Source organism: Alosa alosa, chromosome 21 (assembly GCF_017589495.1).
Source record: "Alosa alosa isolate M-15738 ecotype Scorff River chromosome 21, AALO_Geno_1.1, whole genome shotgun sequence".
NCBI classification, from domain to species: Eukaryota; Metazoa; Chordata; class Actinopteri; order Clupeiformes; family Clupeidae; genus Alosa; species Alosa alosa.
This window is the reverse complement of record NC_063209.1, coordinates 27,442,962-27,462,216: the sequence shown is the minus strand read 5'-3', so window position 1 is coordinate 27,462,216 and position 19,255 is coordinate 27,442,962. Positions and strand designations below refer to the sequence as shown.

At 38.5% G+C, this 19,255-nt stretch overlaps 1 protein-coding gene across 9 annotated transcripts in view; it reads right to left on the bottom strand.

Annotated features, from left to right (window-relative positions):
- Positions 1 to 19,255, bottom strand: part of LOC125286794 — a 140,825-nt gene that overhangs the window by 37,475 nt on the left and 84,095 nt on the right. For 8 of the 9 annotated variants that reach the window (XR_007192244.1, XM_048232071.1, XM_048232078.1 and 5 more), the window contains 6 exons: positions 18,554 to 18,727; positions 18,286 to 18,459; positions 17,822 to 17,971; positions 6,321 to 6,417; positions 5,935 to 6,130; positions 1,296 to 3,090 (listed from right to left, as the gene is read on the bottom strand). Coding sequence is in view for 8 of the 9 variants with exons in the window: in XM_048232071.1 (XP_048088028.1) it covers positions 1,296 to 3,090; positions 5,935 to 6,130; positions 6,321 to 6,417; positions 17,822 to 17,971; positions 18,286 to 18,459; positions 18,554 to 18,727 (2,586 nt within the window). In the remaining variant the exon portion in view is untranslated. The remainder of the gene's footprint in view (positions 1 to 1,295; positions 3,091 to 5,934; positions 6,131 to 6,320; positions 6,418 to 17,821; positions 17,972 to 18,285; positions 18,460 to 18,553; positions 18,728 to 19,255) is intronic. The other variant, XM_048232077.1, reaches the window with a different exon arrangement.

Here is a 19,255-nt window from a genome sequence, read left to right as displayed (position 1 = left end):
AGTCAATCGGGGGTATGAAATGAATTGATTTTGAATTTCAGTTCATACCACCTGATCCTATTCAATCAGATTCGATCCTATTCGTATAGACCTCTGAAGTTTGCCTACAAAAAAAGCTGTCATATTTGCTCATATAAAGAGATCCGGGTACTTCCGGGATTTTTCCTACAGCAAAATAACATGGAGATTTTGAATAATGGCATTTGTTAAACTCTTGTGGAGACAAGAAGTCTAAAATGCAGACATTTTGTCCTAAAAACTTTTGTCTGATTTCAAATGGGTTTTGTGATCTTTGGTATGTTAAGACTTGGAACTTTGATTTTTGCTACATGGTAGCTAACTTGCAATAATTGGTTAGCTTCGGCTAGCTCCAGGATTATAGGTGAAGATGGCAGCTTTGGGTCCTTTTTGTAGGCAAACTTCAAGGTAGAGTCTATTATCCAACTTAAAGCACAAAAAAATAACCTATGTTTTCACAAACTGTCAAGGGACTTTTATTTTGAAGAACCATCTCCGGCCGTCTCTGGCCTAGACACCAAAGTTTCCAGAAAGTTTTATTTTGATGCACCACCAAAACCGCAGTCCATACAAACATCAGGATGCAAAAGTGCCTGTTGTATTTCATTGACATGAATGTATTACACAACGCAAAAGAGAGAGTACACAACCGCTACACCTGGACCCTTAATAACCTCAATTATTGTATGTGTGTCCGTGTGTGTGCTTTAAACAGTTGAGTCAGAGCAGACAGTTCTTTCCATGAAGGCAAACTCATTTATCCTCTCTGTCATGAACAAAAACAGCACTGATTTTTTCCCCTTATGGGCAAGTTTTTATGAGCTGTAATGGTATGAGTAAGCTAGCTTGATGATGAGGTTAACAGTAACTAGAGGCAGAGATTTAAGTAAAAATCTGAAGATGACATGACAATGGCCCGTCTTGGGCCAAACTGTCCAATGACAATTGAGTTCTGGTGCCAACAGACTAATCTTGGTGTCACAATTTAGAAATTTAATTGCAGTCAAAAGGGTTTTATGTTGGGTTGATACAGTAGTGTAGTAGCCTTTTACTTTAGCCACTTATTTACTGGGATAAAAAAACTTGTCCAGGAGCCATATGCAAAGCCACCTCTTACTCGATCCCTGGATACAACCCTTTTCAGGCAGTGTATGTTGCTTTGCAATTGACTTTGTGTTTGACATTTTAAAAATGTTAACATATAAACCCCAATGTTAATTTTGAGTTAAGACAACACAATGAACTATTCAGAGTTGTGGACAACAGATTGTACTTACAATGCTTTGGTGGCTGTTTTGACCACTGGCAGGAGTCTCCTGAGACATTCATCTGACCTGATGTACTTTTGAAGGTCAAACTCTTCCATCTGCTCCTCTGATGTCATCAACACAAAGACCAGAGTGGACCACTGAGCAGGTGAAAGCTCGGCACTAGAGAGACTTCCAGACCTCAGGTGGTTCTGAATCTCCTCCACTAGAGATTTGTCATTCAGTTCATTGAGACAATAGAACAGATTGATGGACCTCTCTGGCGAAGGATTCTCTTTGAACTTCTCCTTGATGTATTTGACTATTTCCTCTTTTTCCTGGGAGCTGTTTCCTGCCTGTATCAGTAAACCTTCTAAGAGCTTTTGATTGGACTCCAGTGAGAGACCCAGAAGGAAGCGGAGAAAAAGGTCAAAGTGTCCACTGTCACTTTTCAAAGCTTTGTCCACTGCACTCTTGAGCAGTCCCGTCACTGTTCTACTTTCCTTCTCCTCTGATGTGTCCTGGTCAACAAAAACATTATTTCGGTGTTTGTTGAAAGACATGTGTGAATATAAAGCAGCGAAAAACTCTTGAATGCTCAGATGTACAAAGCAGAAGGCTGTGCCAATAAACACCCCTGAGTCCTGTTTAAAGATCTGTGTGCACACTCCTGAGTACACAGAAGCATCATCCACAGTAATGCCACACTGCATCAGGTCGTTTTCACAGAAGATCAGATTGTTTTTCAGCAAGTTCTGAAAAGCCAGCTGTCCCAGAGCCAGAATGCTCTTTTCATCCCACTCTGTGTCGTAAGCACACTTCTCTCCGTACTTCTCAGTCGATCGTCTGGTCTGAAAGATCAGGAAGTGAGAATACATTTGAGTCAGTGTCTTCAGGGTTTGCTCTTTGTCAGAACTCTCTGTTTCCTCTGAAGCTTCTATTTCTTCCAATATTCTTTCAAGAACAGTAGCTGAGATCCAACAGAAGACAGGGATGTGACACATGATATAGAGGCTTCTTGATTCTTTCATGTGTTGGATGACTTTGTCAGCCAGTATCCCATCAGTGATTCTCTTCCTGAAGTACTCTTCTTTCTGTTCCTCATTAAACCCACGTATCTCAGCCACCTGGTCAATATAGTCAGGAGGGATGCAACCGGCAGCAGCTGGTCTGGAAGTGATCCATATGAGAGCAGAAGGAAACAGATTTCCCTTGATGAGGTTTGTCAGAAGAACATCCACTGAGGTTGATGTGGTTAAGTCAGACCAGATCTCATTTTTCTTGAATGCAAGAGGATGCCGACATTCATCCAAGCCATCAAAGACAAACAGCACTTTGTACATATTATTTTTGGTAAACATCAATCCTTTTGTCTCTGGAAAAAATTGATGAAGAATGTCCATAAAACTGCACCTTTGGACCTTTAAGTTCAGCTCCCGGAAAGGAAGTGGAAAAATCAAATCGATGTCTTGATTTGCATTTCCTTTTAACCAGTCCAGAATGAACTTCTGCACAGAGATGGATTTTCCAATGCCAGCAACTCCCTTTGTAAGTACAGTTCTGATGGGTTTGTCTTCTCCAGGTAATGATTGAAAGATATTGTTGCACTCAATCAGTTTCTCTTCTGAACTCCCAGATGCTTTCTCAATATGTCTCACTTCATGTTCTTTGTTGACTGCACCACTTCCACCCTTTGTGATGAAGAGGTCTGTGTAGATCCTCTCTAGGAGTTCAGATTTTCCTTGCGTTGCTATTCCTTCAAATACACATTCATATTTCTTCTTCAGATTTGACTTAAGCTCACGCTGACACATCTCTATTGGACCTAATGAATATGTAAAAAAACAATATGTTAAGTGGAACATTACGGCAAAATCAGTCACTATGACAGAATCAATCAATTGTGAGTAGATACTCTATATCTGGCAGGCTACTGTGAGATAGAAATAAAGCATCATAGGTAGCCAATGTTTGATAGTGCAATCAATAAAACAGTCTAACAAACTGAACAATAGAATATGTTCTGTTATCAAATAATTAGAGTTAAATAATAATGATAATAGAGTACTAAAGTGTGACATCAAGTTTCTGTAGCAACCAATTTTCTGTTCTACACAAACCAAATTAACAATGTGAAATACTATGCCAGAGACTATGCCAAAGTTTTATAGAAAACTGAACTGTTCAGTTCGCTTGTCTCGGTTCGGAGCATGTGTGCATCGCACGGTTTTGATGGTTCATGGCATGCGTAATGTAGCCTCATGCCCATATGTGACCCCAGACAGTTTTTCCCCCTATTCGCGTGAAAGGTGTGGAGTGCTGCGCGTCACGTGCAGAAATGGCAAGTGGGAGAGATAACGTAGGCAGCCCGGAGTTGGAGGATACACCAGCATCGCATAACTGCGAACATTTTGGATTCAGAAAATGGTAGATAGAACTGTGACTGTGCAAACATTGTGCAACACGTAATTATGCTAGTACAGGCCCAGAGTGGCTAATAGGGAGCTTCGGGAGGATGGGCCGGTCTGAATATCGTGAGCTGAAATATATATTGTTTCTGAAGTTCATTTCCTGCGCACTCCCAGCACTTTAGCAGCTTAGGCTGTGCGGTCGCAGGCCCTTACTTGCAGCTTTCCAAATATTAGCAAAGTAGCCCTCACAAAAACCAAGTTTATATGTGCAATAATTAAGGGGAGTAGGAGACTATACTGTATGAGCGGCCCCTCCTCCAGTGGCACGGCTCTGATGAACTCATATGTGCAGGGGAGATGTGTAGTAGGCTAACAATAACTAATTTTACTGAAAGGTAATAACCCTAGATCTCAAAACCCTTCGAAAATAAAATATTACAATGTGTGTTGGGTCCTCCTCACGTGGAAGATCTAACGTTCAGCTTCAGTGAGCAAATAGCCCTGTTGAGACTGCTTTAGAATTAGGGGAGACACACAATATTGCCCGGACGCATAGTAGGCTAAATGCCCTCCGCTGGCTGCAGAAAATTGCAGTTTAACAATAAATGCATTAAACAGCCATGCTAATCTGAGGTACCAGTCTAGTTTTATTCCATAAATATATTGTTTCTATAGACATTAGCGGCAAGCACTATCAAGAGCTTCCATGTACTACGCATGTTTGTCGACATTGCAAAAACTACAATTTTCGCACAACTTGGTGGAAAGGTGTAGCACAGGCTAAGGAAAACCCATTAATTGCTGGAGCTGATCGTATTGAAAGTTTTTCCCATATCGTAGCCTATTAGCTCGCTCGCAACAACAGCAAAAATGAAACATGGAGAGTGGATGTCTCCGCAGAGACACCGCTGTTACATTAGATGCGCACTCAATCACGATTCAACACCGCTGTTACATTAGATGCGCACTCAATCACGATTCGACGCAGGAAAAAAACAACGACTGGTAGTAACAAAGGTGTATTGGATTATAGCAAAACTTGGCCAAAAAAAGGTGGCACCACATGTTAGCACAAAACTTAATTTCTGTCATATACAAAGTAAGCTAAGCTTTTTCTCCATTGTCAACATGAACTACAGGTATGTTCAAGCAGTGACATGTGGTTTTCATGCATAGGTTAACGTGACGTGAGTCAGACTTTCTTTTAGTCTGAATCCTGTCTCTCTCAAGTCACGTTAAATGGTGTGATTAGCAACTAGATTTAAAAAAAAAAATCCCGGGAGTGACCCGACCCCCAGTTTTTTCATACTGTAGCCTTGTAACCTTTTTTTTTTTTTTTCTTGAGGGGGGGGGGGGTGCCCTGCCGCCACTGTTAAAAAAAATCTAGAGGAAGCACTGATTTTAGTCAATCTTAGTATGCTACAAAGGCACAGAAGTTCCTGTAGATGGCAATAACACATTCTCGTTTGCCAAATAAATTTGAAATCAATGTCTTTACTCTTGCTGTATTAAAATCTAACCTTTCCTCAGAGATGGTGTTAATGATGTGCTTAAAGTCAAGTCAATTCTTTCAGTTTGTGCATAATTACATGATATAACTATACTAATACTTTAGCCTAAATGGTGGATAATTAAGCTATACATCATATGCTGAAGTATGGTATTTCTGAAGTGTTAAAGATTAAAAGGAAAAATAACAACAAGAATCGTACAGAACCCAAAACCGTGACCTTAAAACCCCTATTTTTTGCTAATTGATAATCAGTTTGCTTTTCCGCTGATTAAAGTATTATTCGGAATAGATAGTCTTTATTTTTTATTTAAAAAACTGAAACTAACGTTGTGTAAACCCCTGTCGACATGGTGCAGTGATTCCTGAATGCAATCATCAGTCAGGGTCTCATAGCCTACTTGACGATTTTTTTTCAGGTTTGTAAATAAATTCCAAAAAGAAATTAAAAAGTGTCAACCCGGTTGACAGTAGTAACATTATGTAATCAGAACAGATTAGGTCAATGCACCGTTATGTTATAAACTTTATCTTTCTTGCTAGCGCAAACTTTTCCTTTTAGTACCCCGGAGGAATCTATAAAAGCCTCAACATGTTTCGATCTAGTGATTTTCACCTCTTGAAATTGATTAATTCTCGTTTTCAAAGAAAGAACACAGAGAAGCAATAGAAAACGCCATTCTTTAGTACTCTATAATGATCACATTTAAAGTACCATTTCTCACTACATATTGGATACAATTCTTACAGTTTTCCAGAGTATCTGCGAGGTCGTTCCGGTTTATCTTCTTTAGGAAGTGCAATGTGATGTTGAGAGCCGCCTCTCTGGCGCTCTGGTTTTCATCAGCTCCCCTGTCATTGTATTTAATCTTTTCTTTTTTCAGAAGTCTCTTGAACCTCTCCCACTCGTCGTTCATAAATTTCATTACAATTCTCTTAAGATCCTTTGACAAAACACAGGGTGAATTAAAAGTTATATGTTTTGTTTGTTTTAATTTATATGGTTATGGATAATCAGTTTGGCCACCATATTGTAGTTGAAAGAGAGTAAACAGCTATTAGGGAATGTTTACATTCAGCCACAGCATATGTTCTAAAATGCATTATATTGATGTAAAACAGTTTTAGTCTTACAGTGAATGTGTCGAATACATCTTCATGAACCATCTTCTTGAGAGCCAGATTTTTCATTCCTTCAGACTTACACCCGCAGTGTTCCTTTGGAAGGTGTCTGTAAAGTGGAGAAAATTAAATTTTACTTTACATTGTGTGGTGTATTGCAAAAATATTGAGGGAACAAACCCACTAGAGTCAGGCACCATTATTCAACAAGTATTCTCATTATAGTGGATGGAATCCACTATCTTGAAATCTCCTGGCTTCTTCTTATTATATAACCTTTTGTTTTTACCTTTTCAAGAATGAATGCGACTCTAACCGCTTAACGTACAGACATGTTGAAATAACCGTTGTGTAGGTCTGGAATGGGGCAAGAGTGTTATTATTTCAGATTTTTTTAAAAAGTTTATACTTTTTGAGAAATAGGGGATTAAAAATGTTAAAAAGCTCATTTTCCCCCATAGACTTGAATGGCTGTGATGTCATAATGGCCTAAAGCCAGCTGCGCTCGTTAAGCTCCCAGAGTAGTTCCCGGGCTAATCAGAACACTGGCACAGGTGTCATCTGTGAATCCAACTGTCTCAGCTTCTAATGCATACAATCTGTGCTGCAAAAAAACAACACATCCCGTAATTAACTTGTGCGCATGCGCAGTAGCGTTCTCCTTGCAGGCCACTTCACGCCATCATCGACTTTCAACCACACTGCTTTCAAGCATCCTCTTGAAGAAAGTTTACATTCTTGTCGTCTGGTTCGTCCAACAAACAACGACGAAATGGACATTTTCCTACCACACCCAATGTAAATTACAATTCATTTGTGTTTTTTATTCAAATGGAGTGTGTGAAGTCTGTTTAAAATGACGTGGCTAATCAAGTAAGCAAGCAAGCTGGTGTTAGCTTCAAACTTGTAGCTTAGCAACATACTCGTAGATGCTAAGTCTAGAGAGGATGTTAAGTTTAACTCTAGCTAGTTTGATAATATTGGTATTACACCGAGTAAGTCCATAACTTGATTAAGCGATAACCGAGGATTCAGTGGGTAAGTTATATTATGTTAGCTAGACCTTGGGAATGTTTCTAGGTTCGCGGTTGTGTGCAGTGGAGGCGGTAGCTAAGCACTTCACACTCAAATTGCCAGCCAGCCGCCTTTCCTAGCGATAGCTGTCCTGACGTGGGAAATGGCCTTCTATGGCAAACAACCACTGGCTGAAACTTTGCCTTCGTTTTGAACTACGTTTGTATGAGTGGTAGGTTGTGGCGTAAAATGACTTGATTGTAGGCTTAGCTGTTTGTTGTTCAGTTGAACATATTTACAGTGGGCAGTGCTTCGACTTGGCTAGCTTCACTCGCGGTCCGCGCATGGGATCACGCGGTATCACGCGACTTTAATTTGTATTTTCCCAGTGTGACGCTTCCCAAACAACCGGTAGATGGCTCAAGTGAGCAGGGTGTCTCGTAAAAAGAAATGGAGCCTGGAAAACCCTACACAGACTTCACTACAAACTTTAGCAGACTGGTTTAGAAATAATTTAATAGCCAGAAATATGCCTGCCCTGCCCTAATAAAGAAATATTTGGTTAACTGCGAGTGAATCCCATTTGCAGCCGTAGAAGAAACGGAGGACAAATTAAACATTCTGGTTTTCTCCGAGTGCAACGATGATAGACAGACATCATTTGGACAAAATATAGAGCATATTAACCTCCGTTGCTCAGCCAAATGCCTTCCTGTTACGTCCTGTTATCACGGAGTTACAGGCGATAAACGCCTGTAGTTTACTTCATTAGCGGTTTATTTTTTTGATTATTAAAGAGTGTTTTTCATTTAAAGGTTTGACTTTGTGCTTATTCAGTAGAGCATTTAGTGCTCTTCCCAATCCCAGACGTTCACATTGCATGTTTGTTTGTAATGGATGCAACCCGCGAGATCGCTTTGTCATAGGCGCCCGATACCGTGGATGCTCCGTCTCGGGCACCCACTGAAAACATCGAGCACCCGTGTGACAGCTTACAGTCCGGCTAAATTTACATTAATTTAAAATCAAACATCGCAGTTTATGTTAAATTCAGCATCTCTCATAATGTGATTGGATATGTTGCTGTCAATTCCTACTTCATATACTAACCACCAATGAGGCGTCTCTCGTGATGAAAATTCCTGACACTTCCCACCTGAAGAATTGCATAAGGCTTTGTCGGTCTTCAGCCTCGAATGTTTAAAATGTATATAGCCCTGAATATCATTTTAAAAGTAGTCTGACAAAGCTTATCGAGGGGGGAGAGCCCGAGCCTTAGGCTTGTCTACTGTGCTTTATGATTGTTGCCTTCTGATGGTATCTTGCTAATTCACTGAACTGCATTAGGTGACACAAATGGTATTGCCTTTATCTTATAACTCCTTGTCTGAGCGACTACCAGGCCAATGGTTTTAAAAGTCAGATGTTCCCTGACAAAGACATTCGAAAATTAAGAATGTTTATTGACTTGAAAAATACACTAATTTTTGCAAACTCCTTCATTCAACCCTTGAAGACATGGCGGTCTGGTGCGCTATGTAGATCGTTTCTGCATTACCATTTAATTTCTCAGAATTTAGGTCTACTAGGCCTACAATAATGTCATCACCAAATACATCTTTTATTTTTAGTTGATCAACTACAAAGAGTAGCATTGGCCTACTGTGCACAGTGCACTGACGACTGTAGCAGCCCAACGTAACCAGTTGTTGTAGATGAGAGGCAACCCCTTGTTTCAGATAGCCTGGACAACATGTTACCTGGGTGTTGCCTACATTATTAATTAATGGTAGCCTACAATAGTTAATTGATTCGCGTAACATATTAGTTGGCTCAAAGAGTAGGGAATCAGGATGGAGAGAGTCACGCGTGTGTTGCTTTTGCGGGATAGAATCCAGTTTAATGCTAGTTTTCAAAACATATATTTTTAACATGTCTTTTGTCCGAGTGGCTGTAATGTAGCCGGCTCATGGCGTATGAAAAAAGCCTTCAAACCGCCTAAAAACAACTTGTTTGTGAATTTCTGACAACTGCTGCAGCACATGCACGCAAAGGAAACCAGTAGGTGGAGAAACCAGAAGGCACACAACACCGAACGATTTTAAGGCTATTTCGCATAGGCTACTCAATGGTGCTAATTCACACGCATTATAGCGACCCCCACTCACGGGGTTAGTGGAAGGTGTTAATAGGCGATTGGCGTAGCCTACAGTGGACTAGGGCTGTCAAAATTGCTCAAAAATTACGTTCGAATATCCCCTCTAAAATAAACACATGTATTCAAATATATTGGAATATCTAGGCTATATTATTTGCGCATTATGTCAGTGATGCGCATCATGTCATCTGTTTTTAACTTTTTGTATGGTTATTGCTTGACAGGGGGGATCCCAAGCAGCTTTCAGCCATAAGGCATTTCCTAATTCACCTGACACTGATATTCAAAATGTTGAAACTATTTCGGCATAGCCTATAAGCAGTTTAATTAAATGTAATGTTAGTTGTAAACAAACGGGCTACTTGGTGAGGCTTGGCCTCACGATAGGCCTATTAACTGACCGCCCGATTCACGTTGGCTGGGGGGCAGGGGGGGCCATCAGACATTTGTTCCCAAGGGTCTATGAATTGTTAACCTGGCCCTGCCCCCAACGAACGCAACTTTCCACCTCTGAGATAGCTGAAAAGAAGTCTAGAGGACTCCTAACTCACTAGACCTACTTACTGTAGGCTGCACAAACCACAAGCCTGCATTCGAGGCAGGCCTTCTGTTGAAGAATTTTATATAAATCCTGCGCTAACAGTAATCCTCCTACCCCCGCTACCACAGCTGTGGATAGTGTGGCATGCTCACGCTTTATGTCTCCTTCTTGCAAACTAGGCCTATAGCAAAAACCATTTACGTCTTCAAAAAATAACAACTTGCCAGATATGCCTTCATAAATTTGGGCTTCATTCAGCATTTTGTTCTTCCACTGGAAATGACTCTTCTACATTTGCTGCCTGCTGCATCCTTTCTGTTTGTATTGTTTAGAAAATGTTTGACGTCTTGAGTTAATGCATTAAACATTGTTTGCTGGTAACCAGCCACAAATAGCCTACAGATTCTTGCGTGCGTTCTCTCCAAAATGTGCCCGTTCTATAGGCTATCTAAGTGCATAATTCTGCGGCATAAAGCAGATGTATTTGTGTATTGTACAGAAAAATAAAAATAACCTGTCAAGCAGTCAACTGACTACATTGCAGTCAATAAGTAGTGCAAATTATGAAACCAAAACGTGGGTCATAGTTGTCTAAGCCTCTGCTGTGAGGCCAAACCCATGAACAAAGACGCATTGATATCTGCAATAGTTTTTTTGGCTAAAACAAGCTCACAGCCGAACAAGTCATACTGAAGGGAGAGGCAACTGGCATGTGATCTCCCCACGGGCCAATGGATGTACAAGTTTTCTCCTGTGCCTACGATATTTAATCCAGTGTTTTGTCAAGTTGCAAAATGCTATTCGTTTTAACAAATTTTTAGATAGTACTCTATACAAAAAGTACTTCATACTATCTTAATTGCTTTATACTCAATACTTGACCAATGGCTATTGCATCTGTCTATTGAAAGTGAGAATGTGGCATGTGATATACTGTGTAGGCTTCATAAAATAAAATAAACAGATTGCTAATGGCCTACAAGCTGATCTGGGGGCGTTTCCATAACCACGGAGGTTAGCTTTTTTTACTAACAGGATGCATCGTTCAACTAACCAACATGTAAGTTTCGACTGTTTCCCAAAACTGTCGTAACTTACATAGTACTGTAAGTTTGGACCATGATAGTTTCCAAACTTCAGTAGTCTGGACTAAGGTGGTTAATGACGTTTAGTAGCACGTGAACGGGCACCTGCACATACTTCTGTGGCACATTGCTTTAAGGCCGGCAGAAGACAGCCACCGTTGCACAGCAGTTACCAGTCCCCTGTCCAAGAGTTCGAATCTGGGTTAAGACGTTGACAACAATATTGACATCGTTGTTTACCTAAGTTTATCTTTTGTGCAGATCATATTATCAAAATCAGAATCAGCCTTCTTGGCTTGGTTTGCGTAAAGTAACAAGGACCCCCTCCATGAAAATCAAAGGCTACATATTCTCAGCTGACTCGTCAAAAAGTGCGCACCACCTTATTATTATCTGCAAGTGTGTGACTTTTACTTACGTGCACATGGCTGCAAATTGACTTTTAATTTATGTATTTTCTGCCTTGGGCATTTTAAAATATGGATGTATGGTGGTTAGAAGTGTAAATATCAATTAGAAACCTAAATATATTTATAATTATTAATTTGCAAACAAATAACTGGCGTCAGTGACGTCTTTGACATGAAGATCCCTGGAACTATGCTTCTAGCATTCTACCACAACTTTTCAATAGTGGTTGCGAACGTTCGTTGCTACTATGGTTTTGGGAAACACTAACGTAGTGGAACGATGCATTGGACTAAGTTCCAAATATGAATGTAATTCTGCGGCATAAAGCAGATGTATTTGTTTATTGTACAGAAAAATAAAAATGACATGTCAAGCAGTCAATTGACTACATTGCAGTCAAGAAGTAGGGCAAATTAATTTACGAAACCAAAACGTGGGTCATAGTTGTCTAAGCCTCTATTGCGTAGCCTGTTAAAAACGTCGCCAGATAGTATTAAATCGGCAACAACATTGTTTTCTGCAGAAGCCTACCCAAGGCTACAGATTAATTCTGAACAGTTATTTCTCTACTGGCTCAATTATCACACCACTGTTTTGATTTGCGTAGTTGCGTTAACCCCAACACTGACAATAATGTAGACAGCAAATTTCGATTTCGATTTTCGTTACCACCGTAGTCAAGCCTTAAGCCATACCCAAGTAGCCTAAATCGAGGTAATGTTTAATTATGCATGATTTATTTTGTTATTGAATTCGTAGGCTGGGATTACTCTCGGCAACAATTATATCCTGATCCTGCTTTTTCAGAAGGGACCGCAGGCAGAGCGATGTACAGTGGTAGAGCGACGCACAGTGGCTGAAAGTGGTACTAAAGCTTCACGCCGCGTAATGCGCGAATGAAGTGGTCATTTGAAAGCGATGCCCACTGTATCTAACAGCTGCCCCCTTCTATTTCTGTTAGGTGCTGCTTCACTCTGCTACTGGAGGATCAGGCTGACTACAACTGCTATGGATGGCAGGAAAACACAGTACACATGAATGAAGACTGGATAAATGCACTTGCTTAACTGATAACAAGTTGTCAATGGTTATTTATGTAAGCCTAAACAAGCCTAGGCCTAGCCAAATTTATCCTGGCTGTAGATAAAGCAGGATATGAATTTCTCAATATTTTGCCAGATTAGGCTAATAGTGGTTTACTGAGGTTTAATATCAATTGAAATACCATTGAAATCACGTTGATCTTTAGTTTGGTTGTAATTTCAACATTGTTTCAATATTCATTTTAGTGGAAACACCACAAGGGTTGGTACAAGGGTTTGTATGAACTCAAAGATTAAGTGATTTAATGTTTTTCAGGAATCTCCTCACCAACATTAACCCAGCAGCTTTCCATCCACTATTGTAATTCCTCCATAGTTAGCATTTTTAGCAAAACTGCTAGTAAACGTTAACTAAGTTAGCTAAGTAGTATGGTTTACTTGTTAGCATAGTTAAAATTTTTAGCAAAACTGCTAGAAAACATTAACTAAGTTAACTAAGTAGCATGGTTAACATTGTTAGCATAGTTAAAATTGTTAGCATAACTGCAAGCAAACATTAGAGCCATTCCAACTTTTAGTTATCGTCAAATATCTACCTATACACAGCCATTAAACTATTTGAATATCAACATTCATTAAACTTGTGACATCATAATACGGCCATTAAGCAATTAGAATCCTATGCCAGGTGTTCAGGCCACCTGCAGTCTCAGGCTTTAAGCATACAATCTGGGTCTCTTAAGACTACACATCTCTTCAACTGTTTCCTCTGCCCAAAACTGTTTCAAAATAAAAGTCCCCACTACAATAATTCACTGTTAAACAATTTAACCCTTTAAACTACTGAACTTTTTCCATTCAACTTTTAAACGGTCTACTTTTAAACAATCATTAAACTATCTATCTATTAAACTAGCTGTCTATCCACAACTTTTAACTTGTCATCAACTATGTCAACACTTGTCGCTAGTTAGCCTGTTAAGATAGTTAAGATTGCAAAGATGTTTAGCTTAAACTGCTGAAAACGTTAGCTGTTAGCTAAGTAAAGATGGTTAACATTGCTAAGATAGTTAGCATGTTTAAAAAACTGCTAGAAAACGTTAGCTAAGTTACCTATAAAGCATGGTTAGTAAGATGTTAACATTCTAAGCACTGCTATAAAACATTAGCTAAGTAACATGGTTAAGATAGTTAAAAATCTTAGCATAACTGCTAGCAAACATTAGAGCCATTCCAACTTTCAGTTATCGTCAAATATCTACCTATACACAGCCATTAAACTATTTGAATATCAACATTCATTAAACTGCTAGAAAACGTTAGCTAAGTAAGTATGGTTAGTAGGTTAGCATTGCTAGCACTGCTATAAAACATTAGCTAAGTAAAGATGGTTAAGATAGTTAAAAATCTTAGCATAACTGCTAGCAAAACATTAGAGCCATTCCAACTTTCAGATATCGTCAAATATCTACCTATAAACAGCCATTAAACTATTTGAATATCAACATTCATTTAACTTCCAGTCTGTCAACAACTTTTAAACTATTTACCTTCAACTTTTAAACGGGTCTACTTTTTAAACTATCATTAAACTATCTATTAAACTAGCTGTCTATCAACAACTTTTAAACTATCTACTGTCTATCAACAACTTTTAAACTATCTACATTCAGCTTTTAAACAGTCTACTTTTAAACTATCAACTTTTATTAAGCTATGTAACCACCATGTCTATCCTAGCATCACCGTAGTAACCATCTCTGTATTATCTGTTTTAACTATACATGATATTTTACATCACAACTTTAGCATTTCCATGCACTGGTAATTCCTTTGAATTGTATTTCTAGTTACAGTGCATGAAAATGCACTGTACTGTTCTTCCGATTGTGACATCATAATACGGCCATTGTACGACCGTCCACTGTTAAACAATGTAACCCATTAAACTACTGAACTTTTTACATTCAACTTTTAAACGGTCTACTTTTAAACTATCATTAAACTATCTATCTATTAAACTAGCTGTCTCAACAACTTTTAAACTATCTACATTCAACTTTTAAACTTTTTAAACTATATACATTCACTAGCTGTCTATCAACAACTTTTAACTTGTCATCAACTGTCAAGACTTTTCATCAACTATGACTCCTACCCACTGTAAGAAAAGTTAAGATGTTAAGATTGCTAACATTGTTAGCATTTTAAAAAACTGCTAAAAATTATTAGCTAGGTTAGCTAAGTAACATGGTTAAAATAGTTAACATGCTAGATGTCAAGATGCTAGTTAGCATAGTTAAGATAACTGCTAAAAATGATTAGCTAAGGCCCCAAGTAACATGGTTAAGATAGTTAGATTTTTAACAAAACTGCTAAAAATGATTAGCTAAGTAACATGGTTAGCATAGTTAGCATGTTAACATCTTAGTTAGCTTAGCATTTTTAGAAAAACTGTTAAAAAATGATTAGCTAGGGTTAGCTAAGTAACATGGTTAGAATAGTTATTAGCATAGTTAAGATAACTCTGGAAAAAATGATTAGCTAAGTTAGCTAAGTAACATGGTTAAGATAGTTAAGATTTAGTTAGGTTAAGATAATTACAAATCTTAGCATAAGTGCTAGCAAACATTAGAGCCATTCCAACTTTCAGTTATCGTCAAATATCTACCTATACACAGCCATTAAACTATTTGAATATCAACATTCATTCAACTTCCAGTCTGTCAACAACTTTTAAACTATTTACCTTCAACTTTTAAACGGTCTACTTTTAAACTATCATTAAACTATCTATTAAACTAGCTGTCTATCAACAACTTTTAAACTATCTACTGTCTATCAACAACTTTTAAACTATCTACATTCAGCTTTTAAACAGTCTACTTTTATTAAGCTATGCAACCACCATGTCTATCCTAGCATCACCGTAGTAACCATCTCTGTATTATCTGTTTTAACTATACGTGATATTTTACATCACAACTTTAGCATTTTCATGCACTGGTAATTCCTTGGAATTGCATTTCTAGTTATTATTATTATTCCGCTTACCACTTTTTCCGTACGCAATTTCTCTTGAACAGTTTAACTTAGAAACTTCATTCAAACTTTGTAACATAGGTCTTCAAACAGATCAGGTTGCTATGACTTTTCAACTTTGTAACTTTTATACTTTTTAAACTATTAATTAAAAACATTTTAAAAATCCCCATAGACTTAACATGGCGATTGTGACATCACAATAAGGCTATTAAGCAATTAGAATCCTATGCCAGGTGTTCAGGCCACCTGCAGTCTCAGGCTTTAAGCATACAATCTGGGTCTCTTAAGACTACACATCTCTTCAACTGTTTCCTCTGCCCAAAACTTTTTCAAAAAAAAAAGTCCTCACTACAATAATTCACTGTTAAACTATTTAACCCATTAAACTGCTGAACTTTTTACATTCAACTTTTAAACGGTCTATCTATTAAACTAGCTGTCTATCAACAACTTTTAAACTATCTACATTCAACTTTTAAACAGTCTACTTTTAAACTATCATTAAACTATCTATCTATTAAACTAGCTGTATATCAACAACTTTTAAACTATCTTCATTCAACTTTTAAACAGTCTACTTGTAAATTATCTATCTATTAAACTAGCTGTCTATCAACAACTTTTAAACTTTACGTTTAACTTTTAAACAGTCTACTTTTAAACTATCAACTTTTATTAAGCTATGCAACCACCATATCTATCCTAGCATCACCGTAGTAACCATCTCTGTATTATCTATTTTAACTATACATGATATTTTACATCACAACTTTTGCATTTTCATGCACTGGTAATTCTTTGGAATTGTATTTCGAGTTATTTTTCTTCTTCTAACACACTTAATGCAGCTTCAACCGTTTAACATAGAAACTTCATTCAAACAATGTTACGTAGGTCTTACTTAGGACATGTGGGCTCTGTGTTTTTCATCTTTGTAACTTTTATACTTTTTAAACTATTAATTAAAAACTACTCAAAATTTCCCCATAGACTTAACATTGGGCTGATGACATCACAATCGGGCTGTTAAGCAATTAGAATCCTAGGCCAGGTGTTCCAGCCACCTGCATCAACTGTCAGTTTCTCAGGCTTTAAGCATACAGTCTCATTCTCTTAAGACTACACATTCTGTTCAACTGTTTCCTCTGTCCACAACTGTTTCAAAATAAAAGTCCTCACTACAATAATTCCCTATTAAATAATTTAACCATTCCAACTATATTAATCCTCATCTACCTAGTTCAGTCATTCCAACTATATTAAACCTCATCTACCTCGCAAATAATTTAACCATTTAAACTATCCACCTATTTACTGTTCAGTCATTCCAACTATATTAAACCTCATCTACCTACCAACCAATATAGCAACCACCACAAGTACCCTAGCAACAGCCTAGCAACCACTTCCACAACCTAGCAACCAATATAACAACCAATGAGTTTAACCTAGCAACCAGCATAGCAGCCACCACAACTTACCTAGTAACAGCCTAGCAATCACTTAAAGAACCCTAGCAACAGCCTAGCCACCATGTCAAATACCCAGGCAACAGCCTAGCAACCACTTCCACAGTTACAACCTAGCAACCAATATAACAACCAATGAGTTTAACCTAGCAACCAGCATACCAACCCACCACAACTAACCTAGCAACAGCCTAGCAACCACCTCAAGTACCCTAGAAACAGCATAGCAACCATGTCAAATACCCTAGCAACAGCCTAGCAACCACTTCCACAGTTACAACCTAGCAACCAATATAACAACCAATGAGTTTAACCTAGCAACCAGCATACCAACCCACCACAACTAACCTAGCAACAGCCTAGCAACCACTTCAAGTACCCTAGCAACAGCATAGCAACCACCATTACTATCCTAGCAACAGCCTAGGAACCACCTCAAGTACCCTAGCAAAAGCCTAGCAACCATGTCAAATACCCTAGCAACAGCCTAGCAACCACAACAACTTCAACCTAGCAACCAACAGGATTACCTAAGCAACCAGCATAGCAACCACTTAATTTGGCATACCAACCAACATATGTACCCTAGCAACACTATTGCAACTATATCTGCATTATTGTTTTTACTCTGTATGATATTTTACATCATATTTTTTGCATTTTCATGCACTGTATTTCCTTCAGGAAATGCTTTTCTAGTTTCTTTTTACTATTTGGTATTCTATTATCACAAATGTTTTTACTCACAGTTTACAGGTGGGATATTCCAACAGAAAAGATCCCTGCTTCTCTCCAGAGTGTCCTAGTTTATTCCCTTTGAGATGGAGCAAGGGATCTGATGTCACAGCTTCAGTCAGAGCATCACCACCCTTATTTGCTATTATGCTGTCATTAAGTCTGTATGGAGAGACCAGGAGCAAAGACATACATTTTTGTTTTTGTCCTAAAAGAGAGATCTAACCTAGGTATACAGAAACACATTCACACACAAGCGTGTGCGCACACACACACACAAACAAACACACTCAATACGCTGTAAGAAGAAGAGACAAAGAGAGACAAAGGAGAAAGAAATAAAACATGGTCTACGTACTGAACTCAGACCTTAAAAAACAGACCTAGTCAAAAGGTTTTAGAAAACAGCTGATACACTAATAGTATTGCATATATTCCTTTGGTGTAACAGAAACTCCTTAATAGAACACACTCACAGCAGTTTCTGTAGTTTACAGTCTGGTTTCTCTAGGAGAGCAGAAATGTGCTTCACTCCTGAGTCTCCCAGTTTATTTCCACTCAGATCCAGCTCTATTAGGTGTGAGGGGTTTGATATGAGAGCTGAAGTCAGAGCAGCACAGCCTTCTGCTGTTATGCTGTTGTTATGAAGCCTGTGGAGAGTTAACAATGTTAAATATTAAATCTGCACTGCTGTTTTCTTTATTAACACTAATTGTGTGCTTGCTATTTTACTCCTCAACTCACTGCAGTTTCTCCAGTTTACAGTCTGGTTTCTCCAACAGAACAGAGATGTGCTTCACTCCTGAGTCTCCTAATTTATTTCCACTCAGATTCAGCTCTTTTAGGTGTGAGGGGTTTGATGTGAGAGCTTTAATCAGATGAACACAGCCCTTGTCTGTTAAGTTGCTGTCATAAAGCCTGTTGGGAGAGCAGGTGGGGTTGGGGAGGGTGGATTACATTCATTACTGACTCCATATAATTATGACCAGTGGTGCAAAAAGGGGGTTTGCAACAAGGGCACTACGCCAGGCAGCGCTAAAGTGATGGTGGAAATTTTACATTAAATTTTACATGTGCTGTCATTGGCTGTTCTTTTGTGTTTAAACCATACTCAATTAACATTATTTACACATTTTAGACACTATAGTTATCTGATAACACCTGGGGCAGCGTGGAGTGTCCTGTGAGTGAGTCATCTGTCGGACAAGGTTACTGAGAATGCTGCACTAGCCTACATCAACAGTACAGCTAGGACACTTGACAGAGAAACAGTCTGGCAAGTAAAGTTTATCTAGCTCTAATGCCAAGCATCAGCCCCAGATCTCACACTTATAGAATAAGAATAACACAAACAACGCAGAATCTACTTATAGTTTTTATAGAGAAGAAAGGAAATGATGAAGGTAATGGGTAAAGACGAAGGGAGGCTAGAGGAGGTGGCGAATT